Source organism: Dipodomys spectabilis, unplaced genomic scaffold (genome assembly GCF_019054845.1).
Source record: "Dipodomys spectabilis isolate Male_0828 unplaced genomic scaffold, ASM1905484v1 ptg000076l, whole genome shotgun sequence".
Classification (NCBI taxonomy): Eukaryota; Metazoa; Chordata; class Mammalia; order Rodentia; family Heteromyidae; genus Dipodomys; species Dipodomys spectabilis.
Genome location: NW_024870753.1, coordinates 5440439 through 5456546, shown reverse-complemented (window position 1 = coordinate 5456546; position 16108 = coordinate 5440439). Strand labels below are relative to the sequence as shown.

Below are 16108 nucleotides of genomic sequence, written 5' to 3'. Positions count from 1 at the left end.
TTATGTGCCTGTACTGGGGCTTGAACTCAAGGCTCTACCACCTGAACCATAGTTCCACTTCTGTTTTTTTGGTGGTTAATTTGGAGATAAAAGTTTCTGGGACTTCCCTGCCTAGACCTGCTTTGAACTATGATCCTCAGATCTCAGCCTCCTGAGTAGCTGGGATACAGATGTGAGCCACTGGCACCCTAAATTGTTTTTATAAAGATATACTGGCATTGCCTAAAACAGTAGTAGTAATTATTACTTTATATACAATTTAAGTTAAGAACTGGAATGGGACCAGAAACTAGGAGTGATGGTGCATGCCTGTAATTATAGCACTCTAGAAGCTGAGGCCAGGAGAATTGTGCTTTCGAGGCCAACCTGAGCCTGGCCTGTCTCAAAAATAAAAACAAAACAAAACAAAAGACTAACCACAAATAACTGACTCTCCCTTTTATTATCTGGTTAAGTTTCTTCTGATTTTTAATGTCTTCATAAACTGTGGAGGTACTAACTAGTAAGCGATAAGGGCTAGAATATAAAGTAAGTGGCTTAAGAGTTTACTCTAGTTATCCTTAAGTGCTCAATAAATGTTAGTAATTAATTTTTATTGTTACTATAAAGGTGATGTACAGAGGAGTAATTCTTATTAAATGATATTTTGAGTGAATTGATCAATTAATTTTTTTGTATATCATGGCACATCAAAATCTTCAGTGAAATGGTGACAGGCTTTCTATTCCAGCTTGAAGCATGGAGAATGCCTAATCTTTCAGATTCTTAGGATTTCCCATGTGTTATTTCTGGTGTTTGTTTGTTTTTTGGAGACTATCTCATTCAGGCCTGGAGCTCACCAGTCCCTCAGCCTTCTGAGTAATAGGATTACAGTGATCAGATTACAGGTGTGCACTACCACTACCACTCCCCGCTTCTTAGGTATTAAAATTGCTTAAAAGGGTTTTGGTAATCACTAGCCCAGTGCTTGTTTCAACTGCCATCTTTTGAGGGCCTGTCCTGTGGCAGGTACTTTGGTAGGCAGTAAGGATGCACACTAGGTAAAATATGTTTGACATCCTTGAGAGCTGTCCAGTCTTTCTTATGCGTAGGAGTCCTCTGATGTCATCTCAAATACTAGCCTCTGATTGCATTTCTAGTTACAGTAAGATTACCACTTCGTAGACAACAGATTGCCTTAATGTGATTACATATCGTTTTTGGACTTAGGAGAGGAGGGGAGCAAGTAGTTCAGTTGTTTCAAGGAAAATCTTGCCCAAGTACTGAGTGAAATGAGTTGTGCCCCAGGTGCAGTCCTGTTTGCTGGACGCTTCCTCACACTTCCCCAGATTCTTAGAAATCAGTGCTACATTGAACTCATAACTTCCTAACGACCTCACATCCAAGCCTTTGGGTAGCATAATACAAATCAACTGTTTGGGGGAAAAAAACCTATTAGATTCTTGAAGAGCATTCAGCATATTACCACCCCCCCCCCCCCCCAATTCCTTCTCTTCTCCAGGATAAATAAGTCTCATGGCTTTGATCCTATCTTCAGGTGTCAGGTTTTCAACACTTCAGTCCGAAAATGGGAATTCTTTCTTAGGTTACTTCATTTCTTCTTCCCTAGGAACTGGAGGCAGAGCTTCTATGAAACTGTTTTTAATGAATTTTAAGTAGATCTTTGGTCCACCCTCCCATCCTTAAATCCTCCCCGCTCACTCAAATACTAGTCTTTTTCAGAAAGTTGTGGTCAGTGAAATCACACTGGCTGTCTTCATTCCCATCTTAGTTCTCTGCCCATACAGAAGCTGGCTCTCCTCCACGTGGGGGAGAGCGCAGTCGGGGGACGGGGCAGGCATGCTCTGGGCAGATGGGGTTTCATGGTCAACAGTGATTTCACTGAGGAGACCACTTGGCAGCAGTGTGTGAGCAGATGAAAGTGGCCGCGGAGGGGTGGCTGCTGCTCTGGCTCACACAGCAGAGCCGCGTACTCCCGCCTGGCTCAGAGCGCTTCAGGTTCATCAGAAGGAGACTCTGCCCCCTGGGAGGGGACAGAGATAGGACCATTTTAGACATTAAAATCCAGCACGTTTTGGCATCTGGAAAAGTTGATGTTTTGTACCCTTTGATCTGAGGCTCTTTCTTCTACTCATTTAAATGGACTGTCCATCCTATGGCTGTGATTTTATGTTTGGGAGCATTTCTTTCCTTCATCTTCACCCTCTTCCCATATACTAAGAACATTCTGTCCAAATTTGAGCTTAATTTTATGAGCTGCATGACACTGATAAAGTATGAATCAATACTGCTACTCTAGCACTCTGCCTTTTGTCATCCTTTATTGTCTGCACAACAGATGAGATACGTTAGATTTCTGTTGGATATTATGTAGGACAGCCAAGATAAAAGCTCTTATCCTTGAGTCTTTTTTTTTTTTTTTTTTTTTTTGTCTGTCATGGGCCTGAACTCTGGGCCTGGGCACTATCCCTCTGCTCTTCAGCTCACTTCTGGCTTTTTCTGCTTATGTGGTGTTGAGGAATCAAACCCAGGGCCTCATGCATGCAAGGCAAGCACTCTACCACTGAGCCACCTTCCCAGCCCCATCCTTGAGGTATTGACACTGTAACCAAGAGTTCCTAATCTTGAACCTCCAGGTATCTTGGGTATCTAGATATCATGGACTCTTAGCAACTAAATATTATATGCAAGGCTTGTGAGTAATTTCTGATGCAAAAATTTTCTAGTGATTTTTCATGGTATCTAAAGCTAAATAATAGCTAAATCTGACCCAAAACAAGTTTCAGGATTCTGGAATTGACTAAATACATTTTAAAACATTAGGACATTATAGAAGTTTGCTTGTTTTAGATTAAGGAAATAGTCTGGGAGAAAAAAAAAAATCTCATGTTAAAGCAAGCAGGCTCATGACCAAACCTCATTTGGCCTTGATCGTTTGAGTTTTATGTTGTCTGGAGAGACCAAAGGGAAACAGAAGAGTGCCATCTAGAGGCCTTAATAACAACTTCACGACTTTCTAAGCAGGCCCTGGTCTCCCTACACGAAGTCTAACTACTTTCCAATTAGGAACATTATTTTTTTCCTTAAGTAATTTCAGATTATAAACTTTCATGTCAGTCAGTTGCAGGATATAGCTCGGTACTGTGGAAATGTAATCCTAACAAAACTTCCATAACAGAAGGTACTTTGTTTCAGAGAATTTAGAAAATGTAGCCTTTCAAGTATCTATATTATATTTATAGTTTAGATTATAAAGCAAGACAAATTGATACCAATATAAAATTATTTTGATTTAGAGAATTTTTTGTATTTTATTTTAAAGTTAGAATACATTAAAAATAGTTTATTTTAATTACTTTCAATATTTCAATATTCCTTTTAAGAAGTGATATAGAATGTCATATGTCAAATGCTATAGAAGTTTCAGAGTTTGGCCTGTTTCAAACAGAATTTACATTTACTAGAAGCTGTACAGTAAAGGTAGCCAAGAGGCTGGCTTAGGCCAGGTATAGTGGCTCACAGCTGTAACACCAGCTAGTTGGGAGGCAGAGAGCCAAGAGGATGGTAGTTTTCGAGGCTAGTTTAGGCAAAAAGGTAAGCCAGGTATGGTGGCGTACCAGTAATCTCTGTGGAAGCGGAGGCTAGCCCTGCTCAAAACATAAGATCCTATCTGAAAAATAAAGAGAGCTGGAGGCATGGTTCAAGTGGTAGTGTACCTGCCTAGCAAAAGGATAAGGTGCTGAGTTTGAACCTAAGTACTGCCCCTTCCCCCACAGAATATAGCTTGAAGTCCCAGCTTTGCCATTTCTTGTGGTGCTAAGTCCACAAGCTTTATTTGTTTTTTTTGGTTTTTTTTGGTTTTTTTTGCCAGTCCTGGGGCTTGAACTCAGGGCCTGGACACTGTCCCTGAGCTTTTTTTGCTCAAGGCTAGCATTCTACCACTTGAGCCACAGCACCACTTCCAGATTTTTCTGTTTATGTGGTAGTGAAGAATCAAACCCAGGGCTTCCTGCATACTAGGCAAGCACTCTACCACTAAGTCACATTTCCCGCCCCCACTAGCCTTTTAAAACACTTCACTTACAAATGAGGGTGATAATAGTAGCTAATTTAGGGTGCCTATAAAGATGAAGTGAATTACAAAGCATATTCACAAACATGATCTTGTTTGGTTAAGCATTTGATAAATATTCATCTATTCAGTAGATATTTATGCAGCTCCTATTAGTTATGATAACATGTTTGGTATTGGAGATTTGATACTATATGGCACTGTGATGGGACAGTCAGTCAATGAACAAAGAAATATATAAGTGTGATTATTTCACAAAGAAGTTGCTTGCATGAAGAACGTTTATATGATATAATGGAGAGTGACTGGAGGCCAGCTTTGACATAGATGTCAGGAAGAACTTTCTGGAAAAGTGGCACTTACATTCTTATATGCACGATGACGAAGAGCCAGCTCTGAAGAGTGACCATTCTGGCTAAAGGAAAGGCATGTGTGAAGGCCAGTAGGCAGGAGAGTGCTGAGCATGTGTAAAGACTAGTCAGGGACTTTATCAGCCCACGGATGTGGAATTTTATTCTGAGGATTATGAGAGGAGTTGGCAGGGTTCTATTCAGGCAGCCAGTAGGCCCAGATTTATGCTTCTGAAAATTCTCTGGTTCTCTCTAGGGAACAAATTGCAATAGAACAAGAATGAAGGCAGAAAGCCAGTGAGCATCCATCTAAGCAAGGGATGATGGTTAAAAAGAAGATGTTGAATTAATAGTGCAGGGATTTCTACCCCCATCAGCTCCTATAATACTGAGGTCATAGAGTATCATAGTTAAGACCACCAGGTGGAAGGAGAGTCTGTTGGTTTGAAATCTACAGATGCCTAATTTGTTTGTGTGTGTGTGTGTGTGTGTGTGTGTGTGTGTGTGTGGTAGGTAGAACTTGGGTTTGAACTCATGGCTTCTTGCCTGCAAGGCAGATGCTCTACCACTTTAGCCATGCCCCCAGTTCTTTTTTGCCTTAGTTGGTTTTCTGGCAGGGTCTTGTTTTATTTCTTTATTTATTTTTTGCTTAGGCCTGCCCTGGATCATGATTCTTCTATCTGTAGGGTCTCCCAGTTAGCTGAGATCTTAGACATGCAACACCATAGCCAGCCAATTGGGAATGATGATAGTCCATTCCTCTCAAGATTGCTGTGGGATTCATTGAGATAATAATAATAACCAGAAAGTGTTACTACAACTGTTTCATCATCGCCTACCAACTTTGTCCCAAGTACTGCTCCCTTGATCCTCAGCACCTTAGGTTACAGATGAGAAAATTTAGAAATAGAGAGTAGCTTTGAAATCTGTATATAGTTTTATTAATTTTGAATCTTCTTTTTTCTGCCCCAGTAAGAAATATCTATTGATCTGAGTCTCTGTAGCTCACAGCCAAGCTTTCTGTACCTGTAGTGTTAACATTGAGAAAAATCTAAATAAGGGTTGCTGATTGTCAGTGTGTGGTAGGGGTGACCCGTGCCTTTTCCTCTCTTCCTACACACTTGGTACCATTGTTATGACGAATGTATTACACACCTAAGCCAAAACCATTAATATGCACATAATAATACGTGTAGGAAGGGAGACTGTAATACTTTGAGAACTGCATAAGATAATCTCTTCAGAGGACATTATATTCGTCATTTATTACTTTAAATGGGGCTATTGATAATGTAAATAAATGAAATCCATATTTGTCCCCAGATTGTTCTGGCCAGGCTCTTAGTGATGGCACTAACCAGACTGCACACTTGATTTCTCTGCTCTTCCCAGCTCCTCCCAGAGTAAGCAAAGGAATAGTGAAGGGTTGGGGAGAGTAAGACAAAACTGGAACAGGTGGCTTGAGAATCTTCCTGTTGGTCATGCTTCTGGTTCCTGGGTTGCACTGGTGCCTCCGCTCACCAGGGATTGAAGACAGGCTCTTTGTCTGTTGCAGAGTGTGAGCACTTGGTCCGCCACATGCTGGTGTTAGACCCAAACAAACGCCTCTCCATGGAGCAGATCTGCAAGCACAAGTGGATGAAGCTAGGGGATGCCGATCCCAACTTTGACAGGGTGAGCTGGGAACCCCTGGCCTCAGGAAGCTCCTTTTAGATACAGCAGTCTCTCCTGCATGGGATTGTGATCTGGTCATGACCTGAATACATGGGCATTGGCAACCAAGTATTGAGTAATGCAACAGCAGCAAGCAAGTCAAGAGCAGGAAGAACTGTAAAAATCAACTCAACTGTTGGAATGGTAATATAGGCTCTTGATCATTTGCCTCCAAATTGTAGTTGGTTTTTGGAGACAAGATCACCCACCCTTCTACGGCTCACTATGTCTTCTTTCTCTTAGTGTGTTCAGTTCAGTGGTTTCTGTAACATACCTTTATTTAAATCATTATAGCCATTCCAGTTACCCCAAGGAGCTCAGAAAATAGAAGAGCCCTGTCTGTCTTACTTAGATGTTGAGGCCCTAAAAGTCCTACTCTAGGGGGCCATAGAACAGTTTGATAGTTCCATATGATTTGCCATATTGGCATGATCAATAGGAGTTTGACAGCTTGCCTCTGTTCATGTTACAGTTAATAGCTGAATGCCAGCAACTGAAGGAAGAAAGACAGACAGAACCTCTGAATGAGGATGTCCTCTTGGCTATGGAGGACATGGGGCTGGACAAAGAGCGGACACTACAGGTGTGTGGGATGGAGTGGAGAACCAAGTGAGATGTGGTGTTTATCCTGCTTGGCTATTTTAATCTTTCTTGAGAACTTGGGTGTTTTTCTTTTCATCTTGTTTTTTCTTCTACCTCTGCTGGGCCTGGGAAGGAAGGAAAGAAGTTGCTTTGGTCTTTTGCTGGTATTATTGGAAGGGTTTTTGGTCACTGACATATCACTTCATCAGAGATTTTCACTTCTCTCCTTCTCTCTTGGTAGTCATTGAGATCAGATGCCTATGATCACTATAGTGCAATCTACAGCCTGCTGTGTGATCGACATAAGAGACATAAAACTCTGCGTCCTGGAGCACTTCCTAGCATGCCCCGAGCCATGGCATTTCAAGCACCAGTCAATATCCAGGTGGGCACTATCTCCAGTGAGCTAGATCATCACAAGTCACACCAGAGAGTAAGGGTCATCCATTGCTCCCCAACCCTAAATTAAGAGAGTGTCATCTCTGCCTTTGTCAGAGGCCAGTAAAGATCTGAACCTTCCTTTGACGGAGAGGATGGGTGGCCACAACAGATGTAGCAACGTGATGTTTTAATGTTCAGAGAATGCTTCCTTAATGTGTCTTCTAAGAACAGAAGAACTACAGACTTTAGCAGTCATTATTTAAAGTATGTGTGTGTCTATATGTATTGCTTTGCAGGCGGAGCAGACAGGCACTGCCATGAGCATCAGCGTCCCCCAGGTGCAGCTGATCAACCCTGAGAATCAAATTGTGGAGGCAAGTAGCACCCACTGGCAGTTGGCCACTGAAGCCACACCCACCTCCTTTCCTTCTCTCCTCCTTCTAACTGTCGATTGTGTTTCCCTCCACCTCAGCCGGATGGGACAGTGAACTTGGACAGCGATGAGGGTGAAGAGCCTTCCCCCGAAGCCTTGGTTCGCTACTTGTCAATGAGGAGGCACACGGTGGGGGTGGCTGACCCACGGTGAGTGCGTGGGCAACAGCCCTGCCCAGCACTAAGGCAAAGAATGCCTACTTTGGCTTTGGTGCCTACCATGGCACATTTTTTTCCTACTTCATAGTATCTTCCAAATGCAATCTAAGTAAGTGGCCAAGGCACCTGATTGAAATATCACCGACTCTGCTGGGTCAGAAATGGCTTGACTATACTTAGCAGCCATCATGCCAGTAGTTTGGTGAGGAGTCTGATAGCACATTTGTCCACAGAGATGGAGGTCTTCTGAGACACCAACAGAAAGCCCTTTAACATTCACAAATAGAAATACCTGCCACACATTCGACTACAAGATTCATCCAGAGAGAGGACAAGTGATACGATGTAATTTATACATGTGACAAGAATCCAAAGCCACACCAGTTTCCCAGTATGTTTCCTGACAGCTATTTGTCATGCTGTTCCCCAGTGGATGCTCTGTGGACTGAAGGCCAGCTTGTTCCATGTCTGTTCTTTAGTTTGAAGACTCTCAGCATCAAAAATGGCTTACCTCACTATTGAATGTTTCCTTTACTGAGGAGGGAAGAAAAGGTTGAGCAAGAATACTGAAAGCTCAACTAGGAGCGAAACTGGTTTTCTTATAAACACTTCTTTTCTCTGAGTGAACTTCCAAAAAAGACTCCTATACCTGCTGATTCCTTTGCTTTATGTTTCTTGTTTTCAGCCTATGATCAAACAGGCAATAGGAGACCATAGTGGCTCCTTAGAATGTATCAACTGCAGAGGGGTGAAGTGAGTCCTGAGTTGCTGTTAGTAGAAAGATCTCCTATTTTAAAGTCTGCTGTAAAACTTACTGTTGTAGCAAGACAGCCCTGTACATCCATCCAGTGCTTATCTGTGTTGTCAGCGCTCACAGGAGTAATTGTATTTCTTCCCTGGAGAATCAATTGCTACTTCAGGCAGCCATTATCTTAACGATGGCCTGTGCTCTTCAGAAACATGTTGTTCATCTCCAGTCTTTGAAAACCTGACCTGGGCTCATGCCAGTGTTGCCTTTTGGCTCTGAGCTATTGGTTTTATGCAATGGTCAATGAAAAATAGTGATTTCCAGTTCTCAGCAGTAAAAGTGACATAGACTCACTTTCCACAAATGAGACTTCTGCTTTACTTTAGAGAAAAATGCAAATTTAGGAAGAAAGTTTTAAAAAATGACTGTAATGAACATAGATTAGCAATGCTATCATTTTAGGAGATTAAACACTTTGAGTGAGAATATTAACCACAACTCCTTGATCTTCCTGTTTTCTGTTAGGACGGAGGTCATGGAGGACCTGCAGAAGCTCCTTCCCGGCTTTCCTGGAGTCAGCCCGCAAGCCCCATTCCCACAGGTGGCGCCTCACATGAACTTCATGCACAACCTGCTGCCCATGCAGAATCTGCAGCCAACAGGGCAGCTTGAGTATAAGGTACTTGATATGGGAAAGGGTTTGCCAGAGGAGAAACCTCTCCTTATTAGAGGCTTCGGGGGACTTTCCTTTCAGGGTTCCCTTCTTTCTTAGAGAAAGATGATTTCCTTTTTGCAAAGGAGATTGAGTGATGGGAGATCATCACAAAGCATCTTTAACTTTAGTAGATGAAAGCGTGGCTGTTCTCTGTGCATCTCATCTGTGTGTCCTTCCTGGTCTCCTGGCAGGAGCAGTCTCTGCTACAGCCACCCACTCTTCAGCTGCTGAATGGAATGGGCCCCCTTGGCCGAAGGGCATCAGATGGAGGAGCCAACATCCAACTGCATGCTCAGCAGCTGCTGAAGCGCCCACGGGGACCCTCCCCGCTTGTCACCATGACACCAGTGAGTAGCAACAGAGCCTAGCTGATTTATTCAGAAGCTCTTGATAAGGAAGATGAAGGCCTGGGACTGGTAACCAACATAAATGTCTTCATTTTCTCTTTTTCCAAGCTCAATGTATTCCTGTTTCCTTTTCTTTTTTTTGGCTGGTCCTGGGACTTGAACTCTGGGCCTGGACTTTGTCCCTGAGCTGCTTTTTTGCTTAAGACTAGTTAGTGCTCTACCACTTGAGCAAAGATGTCATTTCTGGCTTTTTCTAAGTAAAGTTTATTGAAGTATGATAGCCTTTGCTGCCTGGGCTGGCTTCAAATCCCAATCCTCAGATCTTGGCCTCCTGAGTAGCTAGGATTACAGGCATGAGCCCTTGGCACCTGGCTCCCATTTTCTTTAGACAGTGTGTTTTGGTGTTTGTTTATTTGTGTCTGTTCTGGTGCTTGAAGTAAGGGCCTGTGCATTGTCGTGAAGCTTTCTTGCCCAAGGCTAGTGCTCTACCACTTGAGCCACAACTCCATTTCCAGCCTTTTTGGGTTAGGTTTTTGGTATCAGAGTCTCATGGATTTTTCTGCCCAGACTGGTCTTAAACCTCAGTCCTTGGGAAGTGGCGCTGTAGCTCAAGTGGTAGAGTGCTCGCCTTGAGCTGAAGAGCTGAGAGACAGCGCCCAGGCCCAGAGTTCAAGCCCCACGACCGACAAAAAAAAAAAAAAAAACTCAGTCCTTGGATCTCCACCCCCTGAGTAGAGAGGATTCATAGGCAGGAGCCACTGGTGCTCAGCTTGGTGTGTATTTTTGACTGACTTCTTAGATCATTTCCATGTAGACCTCCTGGAGAACCTCTTCCTCTTGGACCCGGCTACCAGACCTTTAGTTAAGTCCAGCTGCATTCCAGGTGGAGTGGCCCAGCTTCTCGCCCACAGAGCACTTTCCCTGATGGAAGGCCATTGAATCAAATGGTGCTTTCTGTCATTAATCTTTTTTCAGACTGATTTCCAAAATGACCATCTCACCAACTCTTTATTCACTAATGAGATGTGATCTCAAGGCTGAGTAACTTGGTAGGTTGGTGTTCTACTACTTGAGCCATGCCTCTGGCAACATCCTCATATTTTTTGGTAAAACCTACATTACTTGATTATTTGGCTCTAATCTAGTCAGTCGGTGTCTCTTGATCACATGTTTTTTCTTTTTTCTTTTTTTTTTTCTTTTCTTTTCTTTTTCACTGGTCCAAGGGCTTGAACTCTGGGCCTAAACACTCTCCCTGAGTTTCTTTTTGCTCAAGGCTAGTACTCTACCACTTGAGCCACTGCTCTACTTTTGGCTTGTTCTGTAATAAGAATCTAGTGGATTTCCTCCCCGGACTAACTATGAGCCATGATCCTCAGATCTCAGCCTCCCCAGTAGTGTGAGTACGTGTGGTCCAGGTAACATATCAATTTTTTTATGATGGCAACATTCAAAGGTTGTTTTTTTGTTTTTTGGCCCTCCTGGTTTGTTCTTTCTGTGTTGTTGTTTTTTTTTTTTTATCCTAGATTACTCTTTCATTAAATAATTTGTTCATTCATAGTATTTTTAAATTGTGTATTAACTATGTCCAGAGCCTTTCAACATGTTTTAGGAGTGCTTTCTCAGCCAACTCTAGTTGAGTCTTTTCCCCATGTTAGTTTATCATGAATAGCTAGCTTTATAACAGATAGTAGAAGTGAAGCATTGGAAAAATGACATGTTAAAAGTATACCAAATATGTAAAAAACACAAAAATAATTTATGATTCAGCAGACAAAATTATTCTTCAAAGTGTCTCCAAGCTTGCTTTTGATTTTTGTTCCTGTCCTGTCATAGATGGGTAACAAAACGCTGTGTGGACTGGCATGAGTCCACGGGGCATGCTTTGAGTAACACTGTGGTCCAAGACACAAAAGAATTATTTGTGTCAGTAGTTGTTGATACACTGAGGTTATCATATGGAAGATGAGATCATTCTATGTAGACTAGCTGAACAGTATTAACAGCCTGTATTTGTATGTAAGAGCCAGTTTGGGTAGCATGGACAGTAGGTGTCAGAGGCATTCAGGGACAGGCAAGATCAATACTGGTTAGGAAGGATCAGGAACAGACTCATGACAGATGGGGTGACTGACTCTGTCCACTGACACTGTTTCTGCCAAGGTCACTAACAAGTTCTTGTTGATAAATCTAGTGGGCATTTTTAATCTTTATCTTTTTGGATGTCCCAACTCTATTAGTTCATTGTTGACCCATTTTTCCCCCCTTGAAATATTTTCTTTTATTGGCTTCTGTAATACCACTCTGTTTTTCCTCCTGCCTGTCCTTTTCCATTTCCTTTTCTGTGTTCCTTTCTACTTATTCCTGGAAGTTGTCAAAAACCCAAAGTTTTCTCTTAAGCCCTGTTCCCATCTCACTTGATATACTCTCTGGATAAGCTTTTCCATTGCCATAATTTTAGTGACCATCTGGTGCTCTTCAACTTCCGCACAACTGTATGAATGATCACCTATGGATAGTTTTAGTTGCATGTCTCTCACAAGTGCCCACAGTTGTCATTCCATATGGCACCCCAAAAAACTTACATCTCTGTGAAACCAGTTCTCTCCCCCTTGTCCCTCCCCCTCATGATAGTGAATAACACTGTCTATAACGTTAAGAACTTGTACTTTATCTTTAGTTCTTCCCTCTCCCTCACGTTCTCTATCAAATCAGTTATCTGACACCTGCAAACTAAGTATCTCAGTTCTCTTTATCCTCACTGCCCTTTCCTTAACTCAGGTCACTGTCATTCATCACCTAGCTTAATACAGTAGCCTCCAAACTAGCGACTTCTAGGCTTGTTCCTATTTCCACCACGATCAATTTTTACCATGTAACTAAAGAGAGTTTTAAAAAATACAGATCTTATAAGAGCTTATCTATTTAATGATAAGAACCTTCTAGTGATTTACCACTGCCCTTCTCAAAATAAGCTGCTCTGTGTGATACTCAAGGCCATTTGTAAAGGGTCACCACATTCTTCCTCTGCCTTAACTGCAGTTACTTTCTGCCTGACTATTCACCTTCCCCTTACAGAACTATAGTAAAGACTGAGAACCCTAGAAGCATTCAAACACCGTAGTTATTTCAAAAAGATTTTTTTGTTTTGTTTTGTAATCATCATTCATTGTTCTAAAAAATACTTTTTTGTGAGCATTGAAGCATTGTTTTTGCTGTAGAACCTGAAGGAGGTGCTCATGTGACTGCCAGGCCGGGATGAGCTTTGAAGGAGGCATAGTCACAAGGATGGTTCTCATCTCATTTGGTTTTATGGGTGATACCATTTTAAAGCATTGAATTGCAGCTATCTGAATTGTACTGTCATTGTTATATATGAACGTGTGCTTTCAGAAATCATTACACTTTCCTGAAGTCCTGACATGTAAACTTGTGAAATAACAGTGGATATGAAATCACAGGCCAGTTTCTAGACAGTCTAGGTAGACACTATACCCTCAGACCTCCTCTTTCTCTCAGCCTCTGAGCCTTTGCTGTTTGCTGGCTGGCCCCTATGCACCCTTCATGTGTCAAGAGTCACCTCATCCAGGAGCCTTCCGTAATTGCCAGGCACCCCCTTCTAAAGGGTCTGGGCATGCTTTCGTAATGGTCCTCCACTACAATACTAAGCGAGGGCAAGAACTTTTATCTATAAATTCTCATTTTATCTTATAACATAGTATGTATCCAGGTATTGGTTGGATGAATAATTGGATGAATGAAGAGAAATAGAGCAAGGTAAAAATGGAACAAACAGGCATATGAAAGTTCTGCGTAGGCCAGAGGTCCTAGGGATGTTTTGTAAATAGGAGAGTTAACAGACAATCTGGCTCCACCCTGGTTGCTGGAGAGAGAGGCATTATAGAATGAGCCGCCACCTTGGACTTTTCCTCCCTGTGTCTCTGCAGGCAGTGCCAGCAGTTACCCCTGTGGACGAGGAGAGCTCGGATGGGGAGCCCGATCAGGAAGCTGTGCAGAGGTAATGTGGCATCTGGCAGTGCTTGCAGAACGTCCTTGGGCAGGCTCCCCCTGCAACCAGCGAAAGGTCACCTCTGCCCAAGGCGGTGGTACAGTGCAGCTTCAACATTTGTGTGGTCTCTTTGCTCAAGCCAGATGGCATGTTCCTCCCCACATGGAAGTAACAGAAGACTACCCAGAAAAGTTCATTTCTGTAAGCGCCACTGGAAGCCCCCTAAGTGACAGCAATAACCATAAGAACTTTTTCTCTCCTCCCTCCTTCCTTCCTTGCCCCCTGCGTTCATATTGCAACTCCGATAGTGTTCACAAGGCACAAAGCCTGCTCCTACCTGCCAAGAACTGTTTACTGAAAAGGAATTGGAGATTTAAGATGACAGTGATACTAGCTAGTCTGGCCATGGACCTCTGGCATGGACTCTTCTTTCCAGGAGGATGAAAGAATACCTCTTGTACTGTTTGCCGTGTGTTTCTTCCACTCCCTTGTACCAACAAAGAGATATTGGAGGAAAACAAAAACAAAACAAAAAAAAGAATATGGGATGTGGGCCAGGCGCAGATGTAAATACCCGTTGCTTGCAGAACCTTGTTGAGAGATGCCTAATTCACAGAGAACGGCAATGACCATCAGGCATGCTGTACTGTTCATTTGACCTCAGTTCCGTAGCCCTGATCTTCAGCTCCATGCATGCCCCCTTGTGGGAGTCCTCTTTCGTAGTTTCTGGGGTGAGGGACTTCACCAAAATCCAGCATGTATCTCTCCCCCCCCCGCTCCCCGCCCCAGAAATACAGGTGTTCTTCAAGATTATATGTTTTCCTTTGAGGAAATTGAAATAAACTGGTTTTCATGGGCTCTTGGGGAAACTTTGGGTGTCTTTATCAAGTAGACATTAAATGATTGATAGCTTACTCTTTGGCAAGTTTGCAAACCACTGAATACTCTGCAGCCTGTTACCTGATTTTAGCTAAAGTGGGCAAGGTAGTTAGAAATGAAACAAGACCATTTTTAAAGATTTTATTGATTGCTGGCCAAGACTGTCTTCCTGGTCTCAGGAGCTGCTATTCAGTGAGAAACTGGCCCACTGTGGGAAGAACCATGGTGAGCCCACAGTGAGCAGGGATGTGTTCAGCTCCTTCCACAGTTTACTAGGAGGAGAAATGGTGCTGAGTTTTCTTTGCCTTGTTACTGTTGTTTCTGTAGTTTGCTGATGACAGGGTATATAAGGTTACAAATGAGCCCTACAAGAGTCATGAAGAAATAAGAAATTAGTAAATTTACCACCTTACCATCTGAAGAGACAGCAGTACCTCTGTCTTGGACTTTGGTTTTTCCAGGTTCTCCTTCTGTCTTCTTTCAGCTGACATTAAAAGGATAGAATGCCCTCCATTTTGCTGGAATGGCAAGGAATAGTGCTTGTCTTACTCATGCCCTAGAAAATGATCTGTGGTGGGGAAGCCATCATCCAGATGAAGGGGACACCTGTCTGATCATGGTGCTGACCAAGTGTGGCTCTGGAGACCCTCAGAGTCAATTAAGTCATCAGCTAGGAAGGACTCGTCTGTTTTTCTTGCATTTCCCCTCTCCTCCCCCCCCCCCCCCCAATCTAAACATTACATGTGATTTGACTTCTTCATCCTCTACAGAGCCTTGGTCCCTGGGGCCAGTATCAGTTTTTCTTCTCTTGTGACTGAGTTGTAATCACAGAGTATCAGGTAGTTTGGAAACTCACTTATCCCCAAATGAAAGAGATTGTTTTCTATCGTGTGTAGTGAATGTAGCCTCAAAACCGGGGGCCTGTGGGACCTAGGGCTATATGAAGAATCCTTCTGAATATCTCCCTTGACTCATCTCTAGGAAAAAGGTCTTAGGGCTTATTTTCTCTGACTTGGAGCTTGGGAATTTAGGAGGGAAGATTGACAAAGAGAAAATAAATTCTTCTGTGGAATGACGTGAAGTAAGGAAAATGAATCCTCCTATCTTTGTGAGCTGGATCTGCATTTCTCTTCTCTTCAGTGGCTATTTTGAAGTTCAAAATCCAGCTACCTCGTGTTATGCCGGCTTTTGTTGGCCAGTTAGACATGTTTTACTTCCATCCTGTCAGGGATCTGTTTGCCATGGAGCCCTTTCAGAGCTCTGGCACTGTTTCACTGAGCACTTTGGATTAACTTCTGTTGCTTCTTGTGGAGGAATATCTCTGTCTGTCTTTTTTACTGTGAAATGTGCTCCTGCTTGTTGCAGATACTTGGCAAATAGGTCCAAAAGACATACACTGGCCATGACCAACCCTACAGCTGAGATCCCACCGGACCTGCAGCGGCAGCTAGGACAGCAACCTTTCCGTTCCCGGGTCTGGCCTCCTCACCTGGTACCTGATCAGCATCGGTGAGTAGCCACATGGCAGTGTGAGCACCTTGAGGCTCATCGGATAGGCGCCCTTCTGACTAGTCTCCCAGTGACTAGCTTTAATTAGAGCCAGCTGTCATCCTGAACTCACTCTTCTTAGCTCCTGGCATTCAGCAGTCCACAGGGCAAAAATTTTCTGGACCCTGGAGCAATGTGAGATTCTTCTTTCCCATTACCTTGCAGACCTGTTTATT

General features: G+C 42.9%; 1 protein-coding gene across 1 annotated transcript in view; it reads left to right on the top strand.

Annotated features, from left to right (window-relative positions):
- The window catches only part of Sik3 (SIK family kinase 3), a 179265-nt gene that overhangs the window by 142824 nt on the left and 20333 nt on the right, over nucleotides 1-16108 (top strand). Inside the window, 9 exon segments of the mRNA XM_042682761.1 lie at nucleotides 5978-6096; nucleotides 6608-6718; nucleotides 6959-7102; nucleotides 7395-7472; nucleotides 7571-7680; nucleotides 8963-9116; nucleotides 9344-9499; nucleotides 13444-13514; nucleotides 15750-15893. Coding sequence (XP_042538695.1) covers nucleotides 5978-6096; nucleotides 6608-6718; nucleotides 6959-7102; nucleotides 7395-7472; nucleotides 7571-7680; nucleotides 8963-9116; nucleotides 9344-9499; nucleotides 13444-13514; nucleotides 15750-15893 — 1087 coding nt within the window.